At 63.1% G+C, this 24,413-nt stretch overlaps 6 protein-coding genes across 10 annotated transcripts; 5 read left to right on the top strand and 1 right to left on the bottom strand.

Moving 5' to 3' along the window:
• Positions 1-429: 429 nt before the first annotated feature.
• On the top strand, positions 430-3,570 carry TMEM238 (transmembrane protein 238). The gene is made up of 2 exons (XM_015100117.3): positions 430-1,011; positions 3,443-3,570. The coding sequence occupies exon 1, from the start codon at positions 465-467 to the stop codon at positions 1,002-1,004; it is 540 nt and encodes a 179-aa protein (XP_014955603.2). The 5' UTR covers positions 430-464; the 3' UTR covers positions 1,005-1,011; positions 3,443-3,570.
• A 226-nt stretch (positions 3,571-3,796) lies between these two features.
• Positions 3,797-7,224, bottom strand: TMEM190 (transmembrane protein 190). 3 transcript variants are annotated; one of them, XM_027978783.3, is made up of 5 exons: positions 6,851-7,224; positions 5,396-5,431; positions 4,951-5,076; positions 4,789-4,873; positions 3,797-4,699 (listed from the first exon to the last, which is right to left on the bottom strand). In XM_027978783.3, the coding sequence occupies exons 1-5, from the start codon at positions 6,861-6,863 to the stop codon at positions 4,462-4,464; spliced, it is 498 nt and encodes a 165-aa protein (XP_027834584.1). In that variant the 5' UTR covers positions 6,864-7,224; the 3' UTR covers positions 3,797-4,461. The 3 variants fall into 3 exon arrangements, with proteins under 3 accessions (XP_027834584.1, XP_060254161.1, XP_027834583.1); XM_060398178.1 differs by having other exon boundaries at positions 5,347-5,431; XM_027978782.3 differs by lacking the exon at positions 6,851-7,224 and adding an exon at positions 5,516-5,584.
• A 2,705-nt stretch (positions 7,225-9,929) lies between these two features.
• Positions 9,930-13,628, top strand: IL11 (interleukin 11). The gene is made up of 5 exons (XM_027978781.2): positions 9,930-10,093; positions 11,233-11,405; positions 11,573-11,659; positions 11,766-11,927; positions 12,988-13,628. Exons 1-5 carry the CDS (start codon positions 10,087-10,089, stop codon positions 13,156-13,158), a joined length of 600 nt encoding a protein of 199 aa, XP_027834582.1. The 5' UTR covers positions 9,930-10,086; the 3' UTR covers positions 13,159-13,628.
• An 843-nt stretch (positions 13,629-14,471) lies between these two features.
• GARIN5B (golgi associated RAB2 interactor family member 5B) lies at positions 14,472-16,540 on the top strand. The gene is made up of 4 exons (XM_042231422.2): positions 14,472-15,591; positions 15,701-15,959; positions 16,186-16,210; positions 16,395-16,540. The coding sequence occupies exons 1-4, from the start codon at positions 15,095-15,097 to the stop codon at positions 16,538-16,540; spliced, it is 927 nt and encodes a 308-aa protein (XP_042087356.2). The 5' UTR covers positions 14,472-15,094.
• LOC121816565 (Golgi-associated RAB2 interactor protein 5B-like) lies at positions 16,396-21,401 on the top strand. Of its 2 annotated transcripts, XR_009596233.1 has the most exons (6): positions 16,396-16,456; positions 16,575-16,678; positions 16,773-16,822; positions 17,192-18,840; positions 20,939-21,024; positions 21,122-21,401. XR_009596233.1 is itself a non-coding variant. In XM_060398179.1 (5 exons), the coding sequence occupies exons 2-5, from the start codon at positions 16,651-16,653 to the stop codon at positions 20,964-20,966; spliced, it is 1,755 nt and encodes a 584-aa protein (XP_060254162.1). In that variant the 5' UTR covers positions 16,396-16,456; positions 16,575-16,650; the 3' UTR covers positions 20,967-21,401. The 2 variants fall into 2 exon arrangements, 1 of the variants encoding a protein (XP_060254162.1); XM_060398179.1 differs by having other exon boundaries at positions 20,939-21,401.
• Positions 21,402-21,511: 110 nt separating this feature from the next.
• On the top strand, positions 21,512-22,886 carry LOC101121036 (cytochrome c oxidase subunit 6B2). 2 transcript variants are annotated; one of them, XM_027978784.3, is made up of 4 exons: positions 21,512-21,611; positions 21,705-21,830; positions 22,485-22,585; positions 22,680-22,886. In XM_027978784.3, exons 2-4 carry the CDS (start codon positions 21,719-21,721, stop codon positions 22,731-22,733), a joined length of 267 nt encoding a protein of 88 aa, XP_027834585.1. In that variant the 5' UTR covers positions 21,512-21,611; positions 21,705-21,718; the 3' UTR covers positions 22,734-22,886. The 2 variants fall into 2 exon arrangements, with proteins under 2 accessions (XP_027834585.1, XP_042088403.1); XM_042232469.2 differs by having other exon boundaries at positions 21,512-21,830.
• The last annotated feature ends 1,527 nt before the right edge of the window (positions 22,887-24,413 follow it).

Genomic DNA, 24,413 nt, shown 5'->3' on the forward strand with positions numbered 1-24,413 from the left:
TCGGCAGGCAGGCAATAAGTGCCCACTTCCATCCCTTAAGGCGCTCTGCCGATCCCCTGCTTCCTCCTGAGGGCCCAGGGCTTTGTCTGATCCTTGTTTTTTGACCCCATCTGTCCCCACCGCGGGGGCAACTGCCCAGGAGGCGCGGGAGGCAGGCAGAGAAACACTGCCAGGGCTCCCCCCGCGCCTTATGGTGCCTCCATCAGAAAGTCCTAAATTTGGACCACGTGCGGCTTCAGACTCCTTGGGGGCGCAGGGGGCTCGGGCCACACTAACCTGTGCGCCCAGCCGGCCCCAGCATCGGCTCCTGAGGGCCAGGGCGCCCCCGGGCCGGGCCCTTCCACACCCGGCCCAGCCCAGGTGACTAGGAGAGCGCTGGGCATACCTGGCGCAGAACCCTGACCCCGCCCCGGACCGCACCCGGAACGCGGAACGCGCTCTCCGCGGGTCAGAGCCAGCCAGCCATGGCGGCGGCGCCGGCCGTGTGCACCTCGCCGGGGACCCCGCCGAGCGCTGCACCGTCCCCGGCGGCGGGCGCGCCGGGGCTGGCGTCCGGCCTGGGCCGCTGTCGGATGGCGCTGCTGCTGGCCGTGGCTCTGGACGTGGCGGGCATGGCGGCGCTGCTGACCGGCGTGTTCGCGCAGCTGCAGGTGCGCGGCCGCGACTTCGGCGACCTGCTTATCTACACGGGTGCGCTGCTCGTCTTCCTGAGCCTGCTCGGCTGGATCCTCTGGTACACCGGCAACATCGAGATCTCGCGCCAGGAGCTGGAGCGCGACTACGGCCTGAGGCCCTCGGCGCTCGCCCGCCTCGCGCGGAAGCTCTCCCGCCGCTGGTCGGCGCCGGCTTCCTCCGCCGCCGGCCGGCGCGCCGCGCCCGGCTCCCGGGGAGCGCGCCGCGCCGCCCGCACGCCCCCGCCGCCCGCCGCCGGTTCCCGCCGCGTGCGCCTGCAGCTCGCCTCGCTGGAGGCTGGGCCCGGGGCGGCGGGAGCGGGCACCGAGTGAGCCCGAGGTGAGGGGTGGGGAGGCGGGGCGGGGCGGGGACGAGGGAAGAGACGTCAAAGGGACAGGAAAGTGGAGAGAAGGGGACAGGGACACGCGGGGAAGAGAGACAGATAGAGGTCAAGATCGGGAGGGAGAGAAGCGAAGAGCACAGAGACCAGAGGACCAAGACCCAGAGACAGTACGCGTGGGTATAGGCCGGGAGAGACAAATGAGAGCCCGTCCCCAGACGTGGGAATTTCCAGGTCGCTCAAATGGTGAAGAAGAGTACCTGCAGGGCAGGAGACCTTGGTTCGATCCCTGGGTCAGGAAGATCCCCTGGAGAAGGGCGTGGCCGCCCACTCCAGTATTCCTGCCTGGAGAATTCATGGACAGAGGAGCCTGGTGGGCTACATACAGTCCATGGGGTTGCAAAGAGTGGCACATGACTTGAACGACTAACACACACACATCTCAGCCACGAGGGCTGGAGAGTCACTGTCGGCTCCTTGGATATTTGGGGATATTGGTCCCAGTGTCTCCAGTCTTCAGGCACACCCGCTCTCATTTCCCATCCAGTCCTCCCAGTGTACCAGTCTCTGAGGTCACTAATATTACCATGACATCCCAGGGAGGACACTGAGGTCCCCCAAAGGTACCACGTCTTGCCCCGGGGGGCTAGTTGTTGTACTCTCCGGAGTGCAGAGACCTGCTGTGGCTCCCTGCTGCCCTCTGGTTGAATCCAAGCCACTCATTCTGTGTGTATCCCCCACTCTCCTGCCTTCTCTGCAGTGATGATAACACCCCTGCCCCCCACCCCCGTCCATCAGGGTTGGGATGTCTCGCACCAGTTGGCCTCTGTCCGCACCTTCACCTTCATCAGGGGCACACTTGTAGTCTTCACGCTGCACAGAAAGTTTACCAGATGTCTTTTACAATCCTACTCCGATTTCAGTGCCTTTTTCTGGGTCTTCTCATGGTCTGAGTTACCCTCTTTTATTGTTTATATTGCCATGTGGGGTGTGTGTGTGTGTGTGTGTGTGTGTGTGTGTGTACTGATACTGTCTCTCACACCCAAGAGGGAGACCTTAGAGGGTAAGATCTGGGTCTCTGGTGTCTCCAGCTAAGAGTGAACTCAGGAAGTTAGAGGCTGATGATTGGGTGGGTGGGTGGATGAATGGATGGATGGATGAGTGATGGATGGATGGATGGATGAATGGGTTGATGGATGGGTGGGTGGATGGATGGATATGGTGGGGGATTTGGAATTTTGTTTTTGGCTGCACTGTGTGGCTTGTCGGATTTAAACTTCCTGAGCAGGGACTGAATGCAGGCCCACGGCAGTGAAAGTGCTGAGTCCTAACCTCTGGACCTCCAGGGAATTCCCAGTATGGTGGGACTGATTGATGACAGTTAGGTGGATGGGTAGTTGAATGGATTTGGGTCAGATGGGTAGGCAGACAGATGAGAGGACAGATGAAAGGGTTGGTTGGTAGGTGAATAGGTAAGTGGAGCAATGGATGGATGACCGAACCAGTTTCCCAAATGAGGGGTTCCATAAAGGAATTAAATCCATGTCCTACGACATTCTCTATTGGTGATGAATTAACTTTCCTCCTCTGCAACCAGAAGGATGCTAGTTATATACCTTATTGTGTGTGTGAGAGAGAGAGAATTTCGAGAATAGTCACCCGGATCATATGCTATGTTGTGGTTCAGATGCGGAAACAGTTGAAGATGAACAAATGTATGCATAGACGAAGCATGAGCTGACACACAATTTAACATACCATGCGGAAATAACCACCAGTGGTTAACATTACCCCCTGGAAACACTTTACCTTGCCCAGAAGTCTAACCCAGCTGTGGTGGACCTCTGCTGCCAGAACCACTTGCCAGAAACTGGCGGCCAAGCTGATTAGACTTTAGGCCCCTCTGAGAAGGAGAATGGGCCTGTCCCAAGACAGAACTCTATCACGAGCAGGGTGAGGTGGCTCCAGCACCCTAAAGACAGGAACTGGAACTTGAACAGAGGGACTGTGGGTGGGACTCCAGGCGCTCCTCTCTGCCTCTGGGACCAAAACCCATGGAGAGGCATAGCCTCAGCCCGTGTCATTTCTCCCCCGTGTCATCTCTCTCTGCCTCTCTGTGTCCCTGTGTCTGTCACAGTCCATCTCCCATGTCCCTCTGTATCATTGTCCCCCTGTGGGCCCCTCAACCTCCCTCTCCCTCTCTCAGCCTCTGCCTGCCTCTCATCCCCCACCCTGTACCCTTGGGGTCTGCTGAGTTAAAGGCGCAGTTGCTGCTGCACAGCAGGCCGTGAAGAACGGAGGAGCACTGAATAAGCAAATATGAGTCTGTTGTGAGGGGCCGAAGCAGGAGAAAGGGGCCCCTGGCTGTGCGTGGTGGACCCGGGATGCAGGGGTCCCGGGCAGCCACTAACCCCACCCTCCCTCCTGCAGATGAACGAGTGGCCCCAGCTGTGAGCGCCCGACGGAGATGCGCTGCCACACCCAGCAGCCCCTGGCCACCAGGATACGCCTGCCTGTCTCCCATCTCTCCTGCCCCAGATAAACGGCTCTGCCTCCCAGCACTGCATGTCTGTCTGGGGAGGGATGCTGCTGGAGCAGGGGAAGGGGCCCTAGGAGCCCAGCTGTCCAGGCCGCCCCCTTGTGGAGGGGGAACAGGAGCCAGAGGCAGGGTGGGGTGGTGCAGGGAGGCCAGAATCTCAAGCCCAGACCCACCCCCCATCCAGACCTCCTGCAGCCCAGTGTCCTCGGTTAGTTTGGGGTGCCCGGAGAGGCAGACGAGGGACAAAGACTGTAAGATATTTATTGGGGAAAACACAAAACACATGTGGAGGGTAGGCTGGTGTGGGCTCTGTCTCCTGAGAAAGGAAGAGGGGAGGAAGGGGGCCAGGCAGGATGAGTCTTCAACCGTAAGGAGCTTCCAGGAAGGTTTCCGTCCCAAGGCCGAGGGCTGCAGTCGTCCAGCGTTGGTGGGAAGAGGCGCAAGCTGCTGCTGGCCCAAGGGCCGCAGGATCCCATGGGCTGGCGGGTGGGCAGCAGAGACTGTCAGACAGTGGCAGAAGGACAGATGAGGGGCTCGGCTGCCCGTGAATCGGCCCCCCCAGCCCAGCTGGAGTCTCAGCTGAGGCCACCCCCACTCATCCCCACCCCCTCAGTCTAGACCCCCACTAATCACAGCCTGGGACCTACACTCAACTCAGGGTGCCCATTAGCCCAAGTACCTCTCAGCTCAGATCTTCTGCACTTACCCCAGGGCCTCTCCCATTCCAAACGCCTGTCCCCTCGCATCCCCCGTGATCACAGCGCAGCGCCCCCCCTCCGGTCAGCCCAAGACCCCCTCAAAACACACACACACATTCCCAGCACCGCGCCCTCTGCTTCATGCTTCTCAGAAAAGAGACTGAGCATCTCTGTGCTAAGTCTGTATTGAGGGGCCCCTCCAGGGGGCGCCCCTAATCATCTTCGTCCCCCCCTTCCGTTTCTTCGCCCCCTTCCGTCCCCTCCCCCTCAGTGCCCCCAGAGGTATCCTGGGTCCCCTCCGTGGGCGGGGCGGGGGGGATGCTGCCGACAGAGGGCGTCTTCTTTTCGCTCGGAGTCCGGTCCTTGGACAACAAAGAGACCGTCCTGGACAGGTTGCACTTGCCCTTCAGGAACCAGGGCAGCCGCAGCATGTCGTGTCGCCTGGCCCACCTGGCAGGGAAGGGACACCGTCAGTCGCGCCGTACCCCTGCCCCCATGCCCGGGTTAGGGGCGCCCTCCCGCACCCGAGCCCCACTCGCCAGAACAGGCAGATGCTGGTGATGAGGAAGAGGAGGCCGCCGCACGTCCAGCCCAGCGCCCACATGTGCTTCCGCCGCATGTTCTCTGCGCAGAGCGGGGGCGGTGAGACCCAGGGCTCCCCGCCGCCAGCCCCCACCCCGGGGCCCCGGCTCCCCGCGCACCATCCGGACGCTGGTGGTAGCAGACACCGTCGCGGTAGCAGCATCGGAGACGCAGGCAGAGATTGGGGTTCTCGATTGCCGCCTGGCCCCCGCAACTCTCCCGGTCCCACACGTCTCCTTCACAACCTGGGGGCCCATCACGAGGGGCAGCGTCCTCACGGAGCCCACGGCCGGGCCCGAGGCCGCCTGCCCAGAGCCCACTCCAGCCGGGCCCCCAGCCCCTGTTCTGTCAGAGCCAGAGTCCAGGCCCCAGCCCTCCTCCCTCAGACCCGGGGATCCAGACCCCAGCCCTCCTCCCTCAGACCCGGGGGTCCAGACCCCAGCCCTCCTCCCTCAGACCCGGGGGTCCAGACCCCAGCCCTCCTCCCTCAGACCCCCAGCCCCTCCTCCTCAGACCCAGGGTTCTCTGTCCCTGGAGGGACCCCGGGTGTCCTCCACTGCTCACTCCATGGGTAGAAGAATCCCTGGATTCCATTCCCATCTGTGAAAGAAAGAGCCCTGTGCGAGACTGGAGGCTGAGGAGGCCCCCGGCTGCGCCCTCCGACCCTCTTGCCAGCGCCCTCACCTGCTGAGCCCTGCATGAGCAGGAGGAGACCCAAAGCTGGGATCCCAGAGCCCACCATCTTGCCTCCCCAGCCTCCTGGGGCCTCTGTGGGGAGGGACCCTGAAGGCCATCACCCCAGCAACCGGCTTGGCCCCGCCCACCTCCCTGCCTGACCCCTGAAGTTCTAAGTTCTGTTGCTAGGGAGCCCCCCTCAGCAGTGGGGAAGCAAAAAAGGGGGGTCACACTGGCCTGGTCACTCCTGGTTGCTAGGGAGTTGCTTCCTTAGCAACCAGGTGGAAGGGGCCTTGGGGGTGGGATGGGTCCCTGGTGTTAGAAGAGTCCCCTCAGCAACCCGGCTGCAAAGCAAGGGGGAGTCTAAATCATCTCCCCTTTGCCAACCAGGGGACCCCAAGAGTGGGCACCCCGAGTCCTCTTGCCAAGGCCTCCCTCTGCTTAGTAAACTGATGCCTGAGGGGAAGGCCCACGGGGCCCAAAGGCTCCTCAGACCAGGATGCCCTCCCTAGCAACCAGGGGTGGGGGGCCTGAGGCCCAGAGGACCTCACTGAGCCCCATTGTTAGGGAGGCTCCCGAGCAACCAGACCTAGGAGGGTGATGAGGAAAATGGGGGTCAGGCCACACAGCTCCTGCTCAGGTGCCCCCTGGTCCCAAGAGCACCCAGGCCCCCAATGGGGAATGTGTAACCAACCAGAGGGCTGGGCCCCCCAGGATCCAAGAGCTCTGAGGCCTGGTTGGTGGGGCAGGGGATCATAGGAAAGGAGCCCCGTCTAGCGTGTCTCAGTTTCTCCACCCGAAAACGGGGAACCACACCCAACTGGGGTCCCCAGGCTTCTGGTCCAGCTCCCCAGTGGTGGGGAAGGAGGCCGACCTGGGGACTGGGTTGGGAGCTGACCCTGAGTTCTCCCCCGAGCCTGCACTCAGCTCCCAGCCAGGGAGGATGGGGCTCATCGCCCCTGGAGTGGCCTGTCCTCGTGTCCAGATCTGGAGTCTGAATGGGGAGGGGCTGGGGTTCTGGACCTCTGTGTTCCTGAGGGAAGAGGGGCTGGGGGTCTGGATCCCTGGGTCTAAGGGAGGAGCTGGGGTCTGGACCCCGGGTCTGAGGAGGAGGCATGGGGTCCTGGACCCCCAGGTCTGAGCGGGGAGGGGATGGGGGCCTGGACCCCTGGGTCTGAGGAGGAGGGGCCAGGGGTCCTGACTCAGGTCTGACAGAGGTGGCCCCGGGGGGTCCTGACTCAGTCTGAGGGTGCAGGGGGCAGGGCCGAGGTCTGAGGGCAGCTGACCAGGAGTCCAGAGCCCCCTCCCCAGAAGCCCTGTGAGGCTGCCTCCCGGCCTCCTCACCTCCTGTAAACATCCTGGTGGGTGCTGAGTGGGCCTGGGGTTGCCTTCGTCAGAGATGACACAGGTCAGAGGGGCTCGGCAGGGGGCCGGGGGTGGGGGTCAGAGGGGTTGCAGAGCTGAGGCCCGGCAGCTGCTGACCATTTCCTGTGTCAACATCATCTGGACCCACTTCCCAATTCCCGGGATTCCTCAGGGATCAAGGAGGGGGTGGGGGGCGGGGCCGCACGCCCTGGACCGCGGCTTGGGGCTGGGGGGGCCCACCGTCACGGCCCTCACCGCTAATGACAGGTTTGGGCTGCCTCTGCGGCCCGCCTGCCCCGTCACCCCCCAGAGGCCAGACAGGACCCCCCAGGGACAGACAGACGGACACACACAGCCTCGGACCTGCTGACCTCACACCGGCCAGCTCCACCTCAGCCGGGGGCCAGCCCATGAGCAAGGACCCCCTGGGGCCTGTCATCTCCCAGCGGCATCTCACCCCCCCTCCCGCGTCTGTGACCACCCCTCAGCGCCCAAATCCCCTCTGTCTCTCCGGGTCTTTGCCTCTAAGCCCCTGAGCTCCTCTCTCTGTGGGCCCCAACTTTTTGCTTGTTTGCGTCTCTTTCTCTCTGGTGCCTCAGTGTGGTCCCGTCTCCGTTTCTCACTGTCATCTCCTGTCATTGTGATTCTCCACCATGTCTTTTCCTGGGGTCTGTCTCTGCCTCTCCGCAGAAGTGGCCCGAGTGTCCCCAGCTTCGGGGAAGATCCAGGAGTCCTGAGAACTCCCACCCTCCCGTCCTGAACCCACCAGCCCCCTGCAGCCCGCCCCCTACCCTGGGCGGGGAGATGACTCCCACACCCTCAGGTGGGGGCCGAGGAGGGGGCTGGGGCTGGCGCTGGGCGTGGGCTGCTGACCCATACCCGGACTCCGGACTGCACTCCCCAGATTGTAGCGTGCCCACAAGTTCTCTCCGTCTTCCTTTCGAGAAACGAGGGTTTCACGCCTGGACGACACCTGGGTCTGCAGGAGGAGGGAGCTGGGAGCTGGGCTCCTGGACGTGAAGGAGGAGGTGGAGGCTGGGGGTCTGGATCCCCGAGAGAGAGGGGGGAGGCTGGGGGTGCATTCTTGTGATCCTCGGCTGAAGCAGCGGGTGGGGGCTGGCACCTCCCCTGTCCTGCCCCCTGTCAGTGGAGGGGCTGCCCTCCAACAGGCTGGCCCCAGGCCCAGGCCCCCACACCCCCTCGGGCCAGGCCATCCCCCAGGCTGGTGGCCTGAGTCACCTTGGCTGGCCCCGCCAGTCTGGGGGGGGGGCTACGTCAGTTCTCCCCTCACTGACGCAGCCTCGGGCCCCCCACGCTGACTCAGCCGGAAACAGGCCCCCTGAGGGGCGGAGACCCAGTGGTCAGAGGCCTGGGTCCCAGCGCTTGCGGGGGCTGGGGAGGGCCCCTGGGGGGGCCCTGGCAGGGGTGGCCAGGCAGACTGAGAGAGGCAGAGGGAGCTCTCACCTGAGGCGATGAGGTCATGTCCCACCGTGGGGGGCTGTGACCTCACCTCCCCGGGGGCCTCAGCAGTCGCCCCCCAAGTGGTGGGGGATGGGAGGAGGCCTCCAGCCACCATGCATCCCAAGGGTCCCCCTGGCAGCCGCTCAGCACAGTCTGGGGGCAGCGTGGGGGGGTGCTCTGCAGGAACCTTTGACAGTCCTGGTCACCTTTTGACTTCTCACGTTCCTCCGTCCTCCTTTGCTACCTTTATCCTGGGGGGTGCTCCTGGGGGCTTGGGCTCCTGTCTGGGTCCCTCACTCCGTCCTGCCATGAACCCCGGGGGCCACCTCTGCTCCGTACCCCTGGTGCTCCCCGGTCTACGTGTGTCTGTGTTGGCACCACTGCCCCCTGGAATCCGTGTCCCCCTCGGCTCTGCCTCTCTGCACGTGTTCTTCCTGTCCCTGCCCACCCCCAGCTCTCTCCCTGTCTCCCCATCTCCATCTCCCTAGGGGCCACATCTTTGTATCTGTCTCCCTGGATATGTTAATAAAACATCAGTGGTGAGAATGGCAATGGTTCACATCGGCTGAGAGTTGACTGTGACTTTACAGGAGTGAACTCACTGTCTCCCTGCGCAGGCGTTTGGGGAGGGTGCCTGGGGGGTCCCCATTTCACAGACAGAGCAACTGAGGCACAGCGCGGTGAAGCCACGTGTCCGAGGTCCCACACCTGCTGGGTGTCTCTCGCCCCTGGTCCCTGTCTGTGCCTCTGGTCCTCTCTCTCCATGTTCCAGCATGTCTCTGGGAGAATGCCCCCCTCCCCATCGGTCCCCATGGCTGACCGCTTGCCAGCAGATGCCTCTCTTGGGACCTCGGCCCCTGGGGGTGGCTGCATCTCTGTCACCCTGCCTGTGTCTCTGTTTGCTGCTGCCCTGCCTTTCTCGGACACACCTGTCTCTGTCTCTTTTCCTTTTTGGGGGGAGGGTCTCTCCAAATCTCTCCTGCTGTCTTTGTGTCGCTTCCTGGACCTCACCTCTCTCCACTGGTTTTCTCTGGCTGTCTCTGTCTCTCTGGGGAGATCTCTGTGTCTCTCTCTGCATCTCAGATGCTCCATCGCTGTCTTGCGGCCCATCTCTCTGTGTGTCTGGACCTCCTTGATTGGGTCTGGGTCTCTGCAGGCCCCTCTCTCTCTGTTCCTAAAAGCGTCTGTGCGCTGGCACCTCTAGCCCCCATCTTCAGCTTCCCCGTCTCCCCATCTCTCTGCCAGCCCGGGCCCACCCGCCCCCCCCCCCCCCACGCCCTGCAGCCAGGCCCCGTTCTCAGCAGCGTGTGTCTGCCCCGGCGGCCGGCCGAGGAGGTGGAGGGAGGGGACGCCAATGACCTCACCAGCCCCTCTCCGACCACCCCCCCCTTTCCCTTTTCAACTTTTCCAACTTTTCCTTCCGTGCCCTCCTCCGAGAGCGGCGGCGGCGTGAGCCCTGCGAGGCAGCCGGCTCCGTCTGAATGGAAAAGGCAGGCAGGGAGGGTGAGTCAGGATGTGTCAGGCTGCCCTCCCCTGCCGCCTGCCCCCCGCCCGCCCGCCTCGGCCCCCTATATAACCCCCCAGGCGTGCACACTCCCTCACTGCCGCGGCCCTCTCTGCTCACACGCACATGCCTCCCCTCCCCAGGCCGAGGCCCAGCTGACCCCCAGGGCTCCCACGGCAGCGGACAGGGAAGGGTTAAAGGCCCCCAGCCCCCTGCCCCCTGCCCTGGGGAATCCCTGCCCTGTGGGGACATGAACAGTAAGTTGGTTCAAGTTCCTGGAGCGGGGAGTTGGGGGGGGGTGGACGGGGAGGGAGGGACCGTCGCTGGAAGGGTGGGGAGCAGACAGAGCGTCGGAGGAGCGCGAGGCAGCGATGGGGAGGCGGAGACGCAGCGAGTAGGACCTTCGGGGCGCGCAGGGGGCCTAGGCAAGGGACGGGCAGCGGGAGGGGTGCAAGGCCGGGTCAGGGACGCGGAGACCCAGACGGGGCAGCGCCAGGCGAAGAGACAGAGATGGGAGGCCCACGGACAGGCAGACAAACGCCAGGGGCTGAGCCCGAAGGGCCCGGGACCCCCGGGGCGTCAGGGGGCCCCAGACACCCGGGGACCCCAACCGACAGGCTCCAGGAGAGAAACTGAGGCAGAGGGCCCCAGGAGGTCAGAGCGGACCCCCCACCTCCCACCGCGCCCAGCCAAGGGGAGGAGAGAGGAAAACGCAGGGGCGCAGACAGAAACAGCAGAGCCAGACGAACGCGGACAGACCGACGGACCGCGGGCAGGGAGGGCCCGGGGGGCGGGCCGGGGGCGTGCCGCTGGAGCGGGGCGGGCCGGGGGGCGCTGATTGGCCGGCAGGCGGGGTGGGCGGAGCGGGGGGGATGGGCGGTGGCGGCCAGGGGCCCCAGCGCACCTAGCCGCCGGCGCCCTCTCCGCTCGCCGCGTGCGCGCTCGGCGCGCCCGCCGCCCAGGTGCGCGGCGGGGCATCGCCGACTCTGCGGCCCGCTGGGGCCGGCCCCCGCGGGGGCTCCTCCGGCGGCTCCGTCTCCCCCGGGTCTCTTTCCCCTGCTCTCGGTCCGGCTCGGGCTCCCGAGCCCCGGGAGGGGGGCAGGTCCTGGCCTGTGCGTCTCCCCCGACCGTGCCCCGCCCCGGGGCCCGGATTCCGGCGTCCGGGGGCGGACGGGAGACGCCCGGCCCGTCTACCCGCCCCGGGGCCGCGTCTGCTCCGACGGGCGGGGCAGCCCGAGCCGGGGAGGGAGAGGGAAACCCGCCCAGGTCCTTCGCCGAGCCCTGGGCGCTCCGCCCGGGGACCCAGGACCCGCACCCCAGCCCCTCCTCCCTCAGACCCCCGGTCGGGGCTGAGCCGCTGCCCAGACCCTCTCCCCCGACCTTTCCACCTCCCCAGGTGTTTGCTGCCTGGTCCTGGCCGCCCTGAGCCTGTGGCCCGATAGAGCTGCTGCCCCGGGGCCGCCGCCCGCCCCGCCGCGGGCCTCCCCGGACCCTCGAGCTGAGCTGGACAGCGCTGTCCTCCTGACCCGCTCCCTCCTGGCGGACACTCGGCAGCTGGCCGCACAGCTGGTAGGACAGCCTGCAGGGGACAGGCAGGGGCCAGGTCCGAGACCAGAGGGCTTCTGGGCTACCAGGGTGGCCGAGTCGGGGGAAAGGGGGTCAGGAGCGTGTGGTGGGGGAGGAAGGACCCCCTGGAGCTGGTCTGGGTCCCTCTCACGGTCTCTTTTCCCCCCAAGAGAGACAAATTCCCAGCTGACGGAGACCACAGCCTGGATTCGCTCCCCACCTTGGCCATGAGTGCGGGGGCTCTGGGAGCGCTGCAGGTAAGGGCGGGGGTGGGCCAGTGGAGCGGGTGCAGGGGGTTGAGGGCCGGTGTGGGCGCTTGCCAGGCGCTCCTTGACGCCCCCACCTCCCCCGCCGGGCCCCCAGCTCCCCGGAGTACTGACGCGGCTGCGGGCAGACCTGTTCTCCTACCTGAGGCATGTGCAGTGGCTGCGACGCTCAGGAGGCCCTTCCCTGCGGACCCTGGAGCCCGAGCTGGGCACCCTGCAGGCCCGGCTGGACCGGCTGCTGCGCCGGCTGCAGCTCCTGGTACGATGACCTGGCCCTGAGCCCCCGGACTCCAGGGCACTCTGAGACCCTCTCCCTGTGTCCCTGAGGCCCCAGACTCCTGCGCACTCTGAGACCCTCTCCCCGTGTCCCTGAGCCCCCAGACTCCAGGGCACTCTGAGACCCTCTCCCCATGTCCCTGAGCCCCCGGACTCCGAAGTCCTGCCTGGAAACTCAACTGTCACCTGGAGACTCGGACCCCATGATCTTGTTACTCTGAGTCTCCCACCCTGATGTCCTAAGATTTGAGAGTCCAAACCCTCATCCCAAGACCTGGAGACGTTGGCCCCAAGACAGGAAGATTCCAGACCCCAAGCCCAGGAAATTCTGAATCTCCAGACCCTGAGACCGCCCCCCCTCCCCACACACACCCTGGCCCTAAGATCCTGACGCCTTAAGACCTCAGACCCTATAAGGATGAGCTCTGACTCAAAACCAGCCTGGAGACCCTTGCTCTGCAAGGATCTAGATCCTGACCCCAAGAACCCCAAGGACCTAGATCCTGAAGTCTCCAATGAGAAGACCCCAGACCTTGAGCCCTGAGTCCCCAAGAGCTCAGACCTAGGTTGTGACCCCTTAAGACCCCAAGACCCTGACTTTCTAAACCCCAGACCCAAGACCCTGAGGTGGTAAGACTTCAGTCCCCAGTTCCTGGACATCAGCCCAAAGGCCCTGGAACTCAGACTCCGATTCTCAGCTCTGAGACCCCAGCCTGGAGGCCCCAGCCCTCACCCTTGAGTATCTGAGCCTGATCCCAGAGATCCCACATCTAAGACCTTAGCCCCAGGATCCCAGCCCTGACCTTACAGACCCACCCCAGCCCCCTGAACTTGACTCTGGAACCCCATCCTCAAATTTCTGAACTCAGCATCCTGCAGGACTCTCCCCCGACACCCCAGCTTCCAGCCCCAAGACGCTGTGGAAATAGGCCCCTGGTCCTCCAACCCTGGTTCAGCATAGGCCTCAAACAACCCTCAAGCCCTTACTCAGACACCCTACTGCACCCCTGGCCTGACGCTAACCCTTTGTCCTCTCCTGACAGATGTCCCGCCTGGCCCTGCCCCAGGCGCCCCCAGACCCTCCGGCACCCCCCCTTGCGCCCCCGGCCTCAGCCTGGGGGGGCATCCGGGCAGCCCACGCCATACTGGGGGGGCTGCAGCTGACGCTCGACTGGGCCGTGCGGGGCCTGCTGCTGCTGAAAACTCGGCTGTGACCCTCCGCCCAGAGCCACCGGCGCCGTTCAAAGCCAGATCTTATTTATTTATTTATTTCGGGATGGAGTTTGGCAGTCAGAGGATCCCCCCCTCCCCCGACTCCATTCTCTCCTAGTTAGAGACGATCCCTCCAGGATCCGTCCCCCGGAGACCTGGGCAGAGGGGCATCTGTGCCTTATTTATACTTATTTATTTAACAGGGGTGGTGGGAGGCAGGTGCACTCCAGGGTCCCTGAGGAGGAAGGAACTTGGCTCCCAGATTCGTGGGTCTCTAAGAAGTCTGGCCACAGGGTTTCCCTGACCCCCACCCCTCTGGGCCTGGGCAGGAGCATATTATTATTTATTAAACTATTAACTTTTTATGTTGGGGTGGGCAGGGAGGGGGAAAGGAGGCCTGGGTTTTTGTACAAAAATGTGAGAAACCTTTGTGAGATGGAGAAGGGGGAATTAAATTCGTCATACACATCCACTTAGAGGTGATTTCTCTGGGGGCTGGGGGCTCGATGCTGGGGTCCCTGGGGGGGGGACCATCTACTCTCTGGGTCACCCCCAGAGACCATGAGTTCTTAGTGCTGCTGAGCCTCACCTGGTGGCCAGCACTTCATAGACACTCAATAAATATTTAATGGAAGATTCCAGAAGTTTACTAGTACAGGGCAAAGTTGCAAGTTCAAGGCTGTCCTTTATGGCAGTGTTTACAACAGCAAATTGAAAACAGCCTAGGTGCCCAATAGTAGGGGATGGTTATATAAATTATAGTGCCTATCTATGTGACAGAACACGCCAGCCGCGAAGAGAGATGTTAACAGAGCCTGCCTTTGGCATAGGAGGAGCGGGCTACAAGCCACTGTGTGATTCCCATTGTGTGTGTGTTTATGCACACACAGAGCTAGATAGAGATAGATATACGGATTATTTTAAAACCCTAGAAGGAAATAAGCCAAAATGTTGGCAATGGCCAGCTCAGGTAGAAGGTGGGGGTGGAGTTGCTGGTGACTTTCATTATTTGTGCTTCTCTGTATTTTCCAGAACTTTTACAATGACCACGTATTTTGCATGACACATTAAAAAAAGAAAATAAACACTATATTTAGAATAACAGAGGAGCAGCACCCACCCTCCCCAAAAGACCTCAGAAAGGGACAAGAATGACCATTCATTGCAGGCCTGCTGTGGGCCAGGCCCTAAGTGTGGGCTTTCCTTTACAAGATTCCTGGCACTCCCTGGGACCCACCCCCCTCATTTTACAGAGGAGGGAACAGGCTCCTGGGGAATCCTGTCGTTTAAGGCCACACAGCTAGGGAGAGTCAGTTTGACTCTGCCCAGTCTGGCTCAATCCAAACCTGATGTCCGAATGTACAGCACTGGGCCAGTACAAGTTCGTTGTAACCACATATGGCAACCACTACCACAGACACAAGTTAGATACAGGGAAACTGAGGCCCCTGGCAGCAGGGAGAAGGGTCATTGGCAAGTGGGGACTGTAACTGAAGCCTCCCCCTCTTTAAGAGTCAGAAACCCTTGGATTTAATTATCCATTTATAGCCTCCCAGAGGGACCCTCCCAGGGCCCTGGGTTGTCTAGTTTGGGTCTGCAGGGGGTATTCTGATTCACCCACCCCAGCCTTTGGGACTCCGAGGCAGGGTCCCAGGAGGAGGAAAAGGGAGCCCACTGTCCCTAAGGAGTTCCCGGGAAGCACCGCACCTGTGGTCCATGAGGTCACAAAGCCCCTCCGAGGAAGGCTCCTCCCCCAGGCGGGCGCGGACCACCCCTGCAGGGCCATGCCCGAGCCCTGGGGAAGCTCCACCCGCTGGAGCCGCTGAAGTCCGAGAGGCTGGGCCCAGTGGGCTGGGGCGGGGGCCGGGGCAGCCAGGCGCCGGGGTGCCGGGTCCCTGCCTCCGCGCCCCCGGGTGACCCGTTCTTTCTGCAGCCGCCATGAACCGGCTCCGGAACAGGAGGCGTCCGGAGCCACTCCGGGGCCCCCCGCAGTGGGTCCCCACTCTGGGCGAGCTGCAAAAGACCCTCCAGCAGGGGGAGCACTTGCCCCTCCGCCCGCTGCCCATGTTCGAGAGTAACTTCATCCAGGTCCCCGGCTCTCTGCGCCCCGCGGGCAGGCGGAAGAGGGGCAAGAGGGGCGGGAGATCCCCGGTTCGGACTGGCGGATTCGGCGGGCAAGAGGCAGCTGGAAGGCGTGATGGGGGTGGGAGGCCCGCTGTGGGGGAGCCAGAGGAGCGTAGAGACCCGACTGGTCCCAGCCCCTCTCCCTGGACCCCCCAGGTGACCAATCGAGGGGCCCCGGTGTACGTGCACCACAGGACCAACCGAGTGACGATGGGCGTGGCCGCCTCCCTGCCAGGCTTGGTGCTGCCGGACATGCTGCTGATGGCCCAGCCCCCCGAGGACAGGGAGTGCTCCAACCTCGTCCTCACCAGGTGCCTCCACCCACGCCCGCGTGCCCCGCGCCGGGGGGCGCCCTCTATCGCCGCCGGCCCCCGAGCGCCCGGCGGCGCGCGCGCTACCGCCGCCGTGTCCCCCTCCCAGGATGATCCCGCTGGACCTGGCCCACCTCTACGTCCACGACCTGTCCGCCTGGCGCCTGAAGCTGCGCCTGGTCACAGGCCGCTACTACTACCTGGAGCTGGACGCCCCCGACAGCGAGGTCGGCTTCCTGTTCGACCGCTGGATACGCCTGATCAGCCGGCTCCAGCAGCCCGCCACTTCCTGGGCCCCTAGGACCCTGCACACACCCCCCACGGGCCTCTCCCACCTAGGGCCTCCTGCCTCCACCTGGCGCCTCCAGGTGCGGCCCTGACCCCCACAGACCCCTGGGGGCAGCTTTGGTTCTGCATTCCAGAGGGAGTCAGGACCAAACGCCGTGAAAGTATAGGAGCCCTGGGAAGGGGGCTGGGGGTCTGGACCCCCAGGTCTGAGGGAGGAGGGGCTGGGGGTCTGGACTGTGGAGGTAGGAGAGATATGGACACCAGGAGGAGACCCCCTTCCTGACTGCCCTCCCTCCCCTTCCACAGGTCCCGTCCCGCCACAGACATTCAGGTGAGCTGGCTGGGGTGTCCACTAGGCCCATCCCCCAATCTCAGCTCCTCTGCCACGTGTGGACGGAGCCCCAGCAAGTCCCTCTTTTCCCCTATCCCCTGGCTGAGCCCCTCCTTGAGTCTCCTCCGGGCCTCCGCCCACCATCCCTGGGTCCTTGACCTGACGGGTCCCTGTCTCTTTCCAGTCACGACCGCCGAGCCCACCTTTCCTTACAAGATTCTGACAGCTCAGAGACAGAAGGCCAAGGTGAGTGGGCCGCTGGGCCTGGGGAGGCGGGGGGTCGGGGAGAGCAGGGTGGGGCATGAGGGGTTGAGGGGCTGCACCTCCTGACCACCCCACCCCCCCACTACATACACACCGCCAGACCCTCAAGCGAAAATTCAAGTCTCAGGCCGTGGGCGACTCTCTGCCTCTCGTGTGGTCCCAGCTGGAGCACGTGGATGCCAGGAAGAAATCCACGGAAAAGAAGTAGGCGTGGGGCCTCACCGCCCAGCAGGGCAAGGGGGCCGGGGGTGGGTCTCGGTGCAGAAGCTGCCAGACTCACACCAAATTTCCCCTGCAGGCCCCAACCCGATCCCTCTGGCAGACCGAAGACTGAAATCCAAGTTTCTGGTGAGCACACACCCTCCTCCATGAATGGACCCCCGAAATTCTGACCTTTCTGCAGAGGGCTTAGACTGTTTTCTCCCTGCATCCCCTCCCCCAACCCCCCAGAGAAGCCCAGCATCACCATTCGGACCATCTTCAGCATCATTTCCAACACAACAGACCACATGGAGTCTTCTCCCAAGGCAGTTGTATATCCAGGGCTGGGGCGATGCTTGAGACAGCGCAGGAGGGGCAGGGGGCCTGGACCTCGGGGTCTGAGGGAGGAGGGGCCGGGGGCCTGGACCTCTGGGTCTGAGGGCTGAGGGGCCGTGGCCGGCGTCTGGGTGTCTCCAGCAGCCTGACCACCGCTCCCCTTGCGTCCCCCACCCACAGGGTTGCTCTGACTCTGTGGGCGGCACGTGCCTGGCAGGCTTACTGGAGACCCCTTTACACTGTATCTCGGAGCACAGCCCTGAAACGCCCCTTCTGGGCACATGCGACCACCTGGATATGTGCGCGTGGCAGCAGCACGTGGACAACCTGATGGACCCTGAGACCAGCACCATGTCCAGCTGCTCCATCTGCCCGGCCGACTACACTCCCAACTTCCCCAGTTTCAACGAGAAGGCCAGGCCTCTGCCACCCACCTGGAAGCCCCTAGCTGTGCCCACTGCCCGTCATAAGGCTCCATTCATCCTTGACCAGTCCAAGAGGGTCTCAGCCATGCCTGCTCCACTGCAGATGTCCGCTGCACCCGGCCCCTCCCAGAAGGCCACAGCTTATTCTCCTGCTTCCAAAAAGGCCCCATTTCAGAAGCCCCCTCATGTACCAACCATTCCCCGAAAGGCCTCAGCTGTGCCTGGCCCATCTCAGAAACCCCGTCATGCACCAGCCATCCCCCAGAAGGCCCCAGTCATGGTTGCGCCATCTCAGAGGGCCCCAGGAACATTTGGTGTTTCCCCAAAGGCTGTTTCCCACCCTGCTCCCAACAGGAAATCTGTGTTCCTACCTGCCCCTTCCCAGAAGGGTCTGACCTCACCCACCCAACACCGCATGACACTGGGCCCTGACAGCGTCAGCATGGTGCCCTCCAGAAGCCACGGAGGGGATATGCTTGAGAAGAGGAAGCCTGAAGAGAAGCCAGAGCCAGTGAAGTTAATGGGCACCAAGGAGAAGAACGTGGTAGACACGAGAACTCAGAAAACAACTGTGGAGGTGCCTTTCACCACCACCGAGAAGAAGTCAGAGGAAGTCCTGATCCGCAGGGCCCAGGAGATCACCGTGAACGGCTTGAAGGGCAAGGGCAAGCTGGAGGACAGGGTCCATACGATGAAGGAGGAGATTGCTCTGGACATGCCAGGCTTCAAATCCAAGGAGGTGGGGCAGCAGAAGAAGTGGGTCAAGACCAAGAAACTGGCCATCCAAGAAGCCCCCCAGGAGCAGACCAGGCCCTTCTCCGTGGAAGGGCTCACCCTTGCCAAGCTGATGATCATCGCCGGCTCCAAGGACCCCACCTTGAGGTCAGGTCTGGTCGACCTGCCCTCCTGGCTCTCAACTTCGCAGGGGTGTGACTTGTCCACGATGGGCAGAGTACTCCTCAGCCCCACCCATTTGTCCATGCTGGAGGAGACGCTGGTGGGGGTCAGGGAGCAGCCGCAGTTGGGGGTCAGGGTGGAGGAGATGCCCCAGGACTCAAAGGGACCTTCCAACGTGTCCTCTCGCCCCAGGCGTGCGGCCAGCAGCCCCAAGATGAATGTTGCCTCTCAGACTCCCATCCCTCTGCCCTCCACGAGATGGGAGGACATACCCGAGTCGCCCACCTCGCTGACCCCCATCTCAAAGATGGAGGCCAGGGTCTCCCAGCAGCCCAGGAGAGTGTCTCAAGAGCCTGAGAGGGGGCCAGACCAGGGCCCTGTGGCCACAGTGGGGTCGAACCTGGAGATCCTCCTGCCCACCCTCTTGGAAATCGAGAGTATGGAGGATGAGGCCTCCAAGGTGGCGAAGATAAAGGACGAGCTGGGCGCCTTTGCTCCTTCGCCCAGGTATTTGGCGGTGGTCATGATCCTCTCTGCCTGGTGTCCACAAGGAGGCAGGGGGCTCACTCCCTCTTTCCTAACTTCCCTCTGGGCTCTCAGCATAGAGTGAGTGTCGACCAGGCACCAGGCATCATTCTATGCACTAGGGACGTGGCACTGAGCAATTCGGGGAGGGGGTTGCTCCTGGCATCTTTGGGGTGGAGCCCAGGGATGCCCCTCAACGTCCCACAGTGTAAGGGATGGTGCCCCACAAGATCGCAGTAGTGCTGAGGTTGGCAACTCTGACAACAGAATCCATATCAACCGTATTGTATGGTAGAAGGCGGGAGGGCTCTGGGCACACCGCAGGGTAGGGAGAATTAGGTGTGGGGGTAGGCAGGTTCCGGGACCGGGTTGAGTTGGTCCAGGAGGGCCTCGGTGATCTGGTGTCATCTGTGTGAAGATCTCAAGGAGGGAGGTGAGGAAGCTGTGCGGATACCTGGGGAAATCCGTTCCCTTCAGAAAGAACAGCCGCGGTAAAGTCCCTGAGGCAGGAGAGCACGTGATGTGCTGGGCTGACATGGAGCTCCGGGACGGCCCGGAGTGGGAATCGCGGTTACGCAGGGCCTTGCAGGCCACCTGAAGTGGTGCGGGTTCGCTGCTGAGTGGCCCTGGAGGGTTTTGAGCAGGATGGCTGGAACTTACGTATATTAGAAAGGATGCTCCCTGGCTGAAGGGTGGAGAGGTGGAGGTGGACGGGGGGACACCAGGAGAGGAGTGGGCCAGGCCGTTCCCATGGTGACGGAGGCACAAGGTGATGGTGGCTTGGACCAGAGGGGCGGGGACAGGAGTATGGAGGAGTGGGGCTCTGCAGATGCTCTGATGGTTGAACCCATGGGCCAGCTCATGGGCTGTGCATGTTTGATACGGCACCGAGGGTGACCTTGAGGTTTGGGACCCAGAAGGTGTGGCAGCGGAGGCTGTGGGTGCAGCAGGTGTCAGGGAGAAGACTGGGAATTCCGTCCTGGACATCTCACCTCTGAGATGTCAGGTGAGGATGTGGGGTAAGCTGCTGGACACAAGTCTAGAATGATGTGGAGACTCACCCGCACGTGGACAGCTTCTGCAAGCTATAAGCCTGGGAGGTCACCAGGGAGCGAGGGCAGGCGGAGACAGGGTCCACTGTGTTCAGGGAAAGGGGAAACACGGTCAGAGAGGGTGAGCATGGAAAAGCATCCTGAACCCACCAAGTGAAGAAAATGACCAGGAACATCATGGGAGCAGCCGTGTCGAATGCTGCAAGCAGGTGAAGGAAGACGGGGGGTCGGGGGGCAGACAGAACCTCTGGATTTAACAGCAAGGAGGGGAAGAGGGAGGACCTGAATGGGGCAGGCTCAGGCGAGCACGGGGCAGGATCAGTGAGCTGCAACTCCTGAAAACGTGGCTGAGTGAAAGGAGCCAGACACACAAGGCCACGTTGTGTACGATGTGGTTTGCATGAAACGTCCAGATGAGGCAAATCCCAAGAGACAGGAAACAGATTGGTGGCTGCCTGCCGGGAGCTGCAAGGGATGGGAGGGGTGGGGAGCAACTGCCTCAAGGATTCGAGGTTTCCTTCTGGGGTGATGAGAAGGTCCTGGAAACTATGTGCTTGCACGTCATGAGTGCAATTTAATGCCACTAAGTTGCACACTTTCAAATCATTACAATGGTCATTTTTGCAGGTTGCGTATTCCCCCAGTAGTTACACACACACACACACACACACACACGTAAAGGGGAATGGGAGAGGAGGGGCTCACCGGCTCCTTCCAAGAAATTCGCTGGAAGGGAAGGAGGAACCTGAAGAGGAAGCTGGTTTGGGATGTGGGACATGAGAGGACTTCTTGAGAAAAAGGAGATGTTTGTTAGTGCATTTGGATGCTGGGGTGAAGGATCCAGAGTCAGGCTTGATATAGAGGAGGCAGGAGAGAGGGAAACCTAGGAGGGACCTTGGAGGAAACGTGGGTTCCAGGTCAGGCTTACCAAGCCCTGGAGCAGGAACGCCCCCCATCGGCACTCACTGCTCTCTCCCCGCGGGTCCCCCAAGCCCTCTCTAGCTTTGTTTCTCTCTCTCTCTCTCCAGCAGGCCGCACTCGCAGCAGTCTCAATAGTGGGATGCGAGGGACTCAACTTCAGTCGCCAGTGTCCAGAGGAGCCTACCGGGGCCAGGTAGCCCCTGAGCCCTGTAGGTCCGCCTGACGCCTGACACCTGGCCCTGGCGTCCAGGAGCCCGTCCCTTACCCTGGCTCTTTCCTCTTCCTCACAGGCCCCCAGGTGCTGTGCGCCTCTACTGTAAGAAGCAGGGTGCTGAAAAGGCCGGGCGGGGGCGGGGTGCTTCTTGTCGGGTAGAGACCAGAGCTATCTATACGTTTATATAGGGGACGGGACGGGGCGGGAGCCGAGGCCCGGGAGAGCCCGCGTGGTGCCCCAGCTTCGCAGAGATTAAAAGCCCGAGTCTGAGACTCGGCCTGAGTGAGTAGCGCCTGCTGCCTGTGTGCTCGCGTCGGCCCCGAGAGGGGGCGGCGGGCGGCGGAGGCGGGGGTCGTCCGCACCGACCCTAGCCTGGCGTCCTGCAACGCTTCCTGCAGCGCAGCGGCTCCCATTGGCTGGGGCTCCGGGGGGCCCAGCCAATCGGGCCCGAGGGGTAGTGCTTTCTGGGCTGGGACCCCCGAGACTCCGCAGCAAGGGCCACCCCCGACGGAACCACAGGCACAGCTGACCCAGCGACCAGCCGACGTCTGCTGAGCGCCGGACAGGTGGGAACGGGGGCTGGGCTTCGGGGCGAGCGTCAGGAGCCGGGCGGAGCGAGGGGCGCTGGTCGGCCCCACGGAACCCACTCCTCCCCACAGCGCCGCCTTCGCCGATGCTGGGTGCTGAGTGCCCAAAGCCCTGCAAGGGGAAATGGCCAACGCCGCCTTTCGACCCGCGCTTCCCCAACCAGAACCAGACCCGCAACTGCTACCAGAACTTCCTGGGTAAGACCTCGCGGGCCAGGTCAGGGGCGGCGGGTGAGAGAAGGTGCGAGGCGGGGAGGGGCGCGCCCCGCACGAGGACGCGGAGACCGTTGGGGTGGAGACGGAGCCGGCGACGGTCGGAGGGGCGGGGCCTCTTTGAAGGGGGCGTGGCGTTATTTAGAGGGGCCGGAATCGTTCCTGGAGGGGCGGGGCGATGGAGGAGCGGGGCCTCCAGGTTGGGCTGGGACTGAATCTCGGAGGGGGCAGGGGCCTACCAGGTAGGGGCGGGGCCTTATTTAACGGGGGCGGGATCGTTCCGTGGAAGGCGGGGGTCGAGGGAGGAGCGGAGCCTTGCCTGGAAGAGGAAGGTCCGAGTCGTGAAGGGGTCGGGGTTATGGGAGGTGGGCGGGGCCTTGGAGGGCGGAGCGGGGCCCTCCAGGTTGGGCTGGGATTGAATCTCGGAAGGGGCGGGGCCGATCTTGGAGGCGTGTGACAGAGTCCTGGAAGGGAGGGAAGAGAAGATAGGCGGGGCCTTGAGGGAAGGAGGCGGGGCTGGCCCTCTCGGAGGGCGTGGCTACGAGGGGCGGGCGGGGAGAGTGCCGGCCCGGCGGGGGCGGGGCCTCCCGTGGGGGCGGGACTACCCACCTGCTCGCCCCGCCCCGCCCCCTTCGGCAGACTACCATCGCTGCATGAAGACCATGAACCGCCGCGGGAAGAGCACACAGCCCTGCGAGTACTACTTCCGCGTGTACCACTCGCTGTGCCCCATCAGCTGGGTGAGCGGACAGAGGGCCGCACGGACGGGCCGGGCGAGGGTGGATGGGTCGGCTGAGTTAGGACGGCGCCCACTCCCCTCTTCCCCACCCCCAGGTGCAGCGCTGGAAAGAGCAGATCAAGGACGGGACTTTCGCTGGGAAAATCTAACGGTCTGAACTCGGCTTCTCCTCCGAAGAATCAGCCCCAGTGACATTCCCCGCCCCATCCTCTCATCTCCCAGAAAATGGGCCCCACCGCCCCAAACCTCACCCCGCTCCGTCCCGTCTTTAAGCCTCAAATAAAGCGGTGTTACTGTTGGTATTTCTCTTTAATGTCTTGTCGGTAAGGTGAGGTAAGGTGAGGGAGCATCGAGAGGCCCTTCCGGTACCCTGCCGCCGACACTACTAGTTCCAGGCGTGGGAGGGGTGAGGGAGCTCCTCCTGTCCCCTCCCCAGCTTCCGCCCACTTCACCCCCGCTCCAGCAGGGTCTGCCTTGGCTCTCTGAGTCCCAGCACTCGTCCGCTAGGATTGCTCCAGGGTCGTCCTGCCTCTCAGTCCCCCACTTGTCACTCAAGTCCCTCAGGGTCCTCTTCCCTTCCTGGGCCACCAGTGCCACCCCCTCCATCCCATCTCAGGTACAGAGGAGCAATGTTTATACCGTCCAGCACTGACCCCGTCTCTCCCTCCCTGCTCCAGACCATTCCTGGCTCTCCACCTTTCCCTCACCCCCATCCTCTTTGACTCCCCTCCCCTCCCGGTACATCCCGGAACCCACCACTGAGCCTCTCCCAACAGGGTGCCCCGCCTGGTCCCCTCGGTCTTTTCAGCACCTGTCCATGGCCAGGAGCAGCCCTCTCTGCTCAAACATGTCACTTCAGTTTCTCCTGCCAACCCCTCCCTGTGAGCACCTCCAAGACACCCGGAGCTCCAGGCTGAATTATTCTTTGCCCCTGCCCCACTCCATCTCTGAGCCTGCCTTCAGCCAAGCTCAGGCACAATGCTGAGGTTCATCCTGATTCCAGATGCCTCTCAATATGTCACCTCTCCGGCCACCTCCACCTCCACCACCACCACCATTGCCCTGAGCCAGGCTGAGTGACCCTTGACAGAACCTGGAGCCTGAGGCTTCTAGCCCGGTCCTGCCCTAGATGGACATGGGAGTGGGGGTGGGGTGGATTTGACTGTTTATTCTTGAAGCTGTCAGCCTCTTGGGGCAGCCCGGACCCCCAGACTCTGCCTGCAGTGATCTCATAGGCCCCCCATTCGACCCCAGGGTTCAAAGGTGGCTATTACTAATCATGTGATGACTTCCTGGGCGCACCCCCCCCCCCCCCGGGCAAGCCTCCTGACCTGCATTACCTCAGTTTCTCCAGCTGTGCAGAGAGATGGTGCAAACCCCATTATCAGGAGAGGTGGGATGATGGGAGGGGCTAAGCGAGCTGGGGGAGAACACTTCCCCCCCCACCCCTCTACACTGCCCTCATCTCCCCCCTCCCCAGGGCACACCCCAACGTGCCATTTCCCACGATGGCTCCACCGAAACCTTGGCCTCAGGCTCCCGCTCTCAGACCGCAACCTGCAAGGCACCCGGGCAAATGAGGGCACAGGGTGTGGACTCAGACAGACAGACAGGCTGGAAGCTATGGCGAGGGCGGGGGGGGGGGCGGTGTGAGGCGTTCTCGCGACCTCCGCTGACCTGCAGACCTCTGGCCCACACAGAGGTGGCGCTGCCGCGGGGAAGAAAGCAAGCCGCGGTGCCACGCGGGCAAGCTCTGAGTCACAGCACGGACCGGAGGCCGTCTGAACTCTCGCTGAGGTCACCCAGGTAGTGCCGAGCACTACCTGACA

This window comes from Ovis aries, chromosome 14 (genome assembly GCF_016772045.2).
Source record: "Ovis aries strain OAR_USU_Benz2616 breed Rambouillet chromosome 14, ARS-UI_Ramb_v3.0, whole genome shotgun sequence".
NCBI classification, from domain to species: domain Eukaryota; kingdom Metazoa; phylum Chordata; class Mammalia; order Artiodactyla; family Bovidae; genus Ovis; species Ovis aries.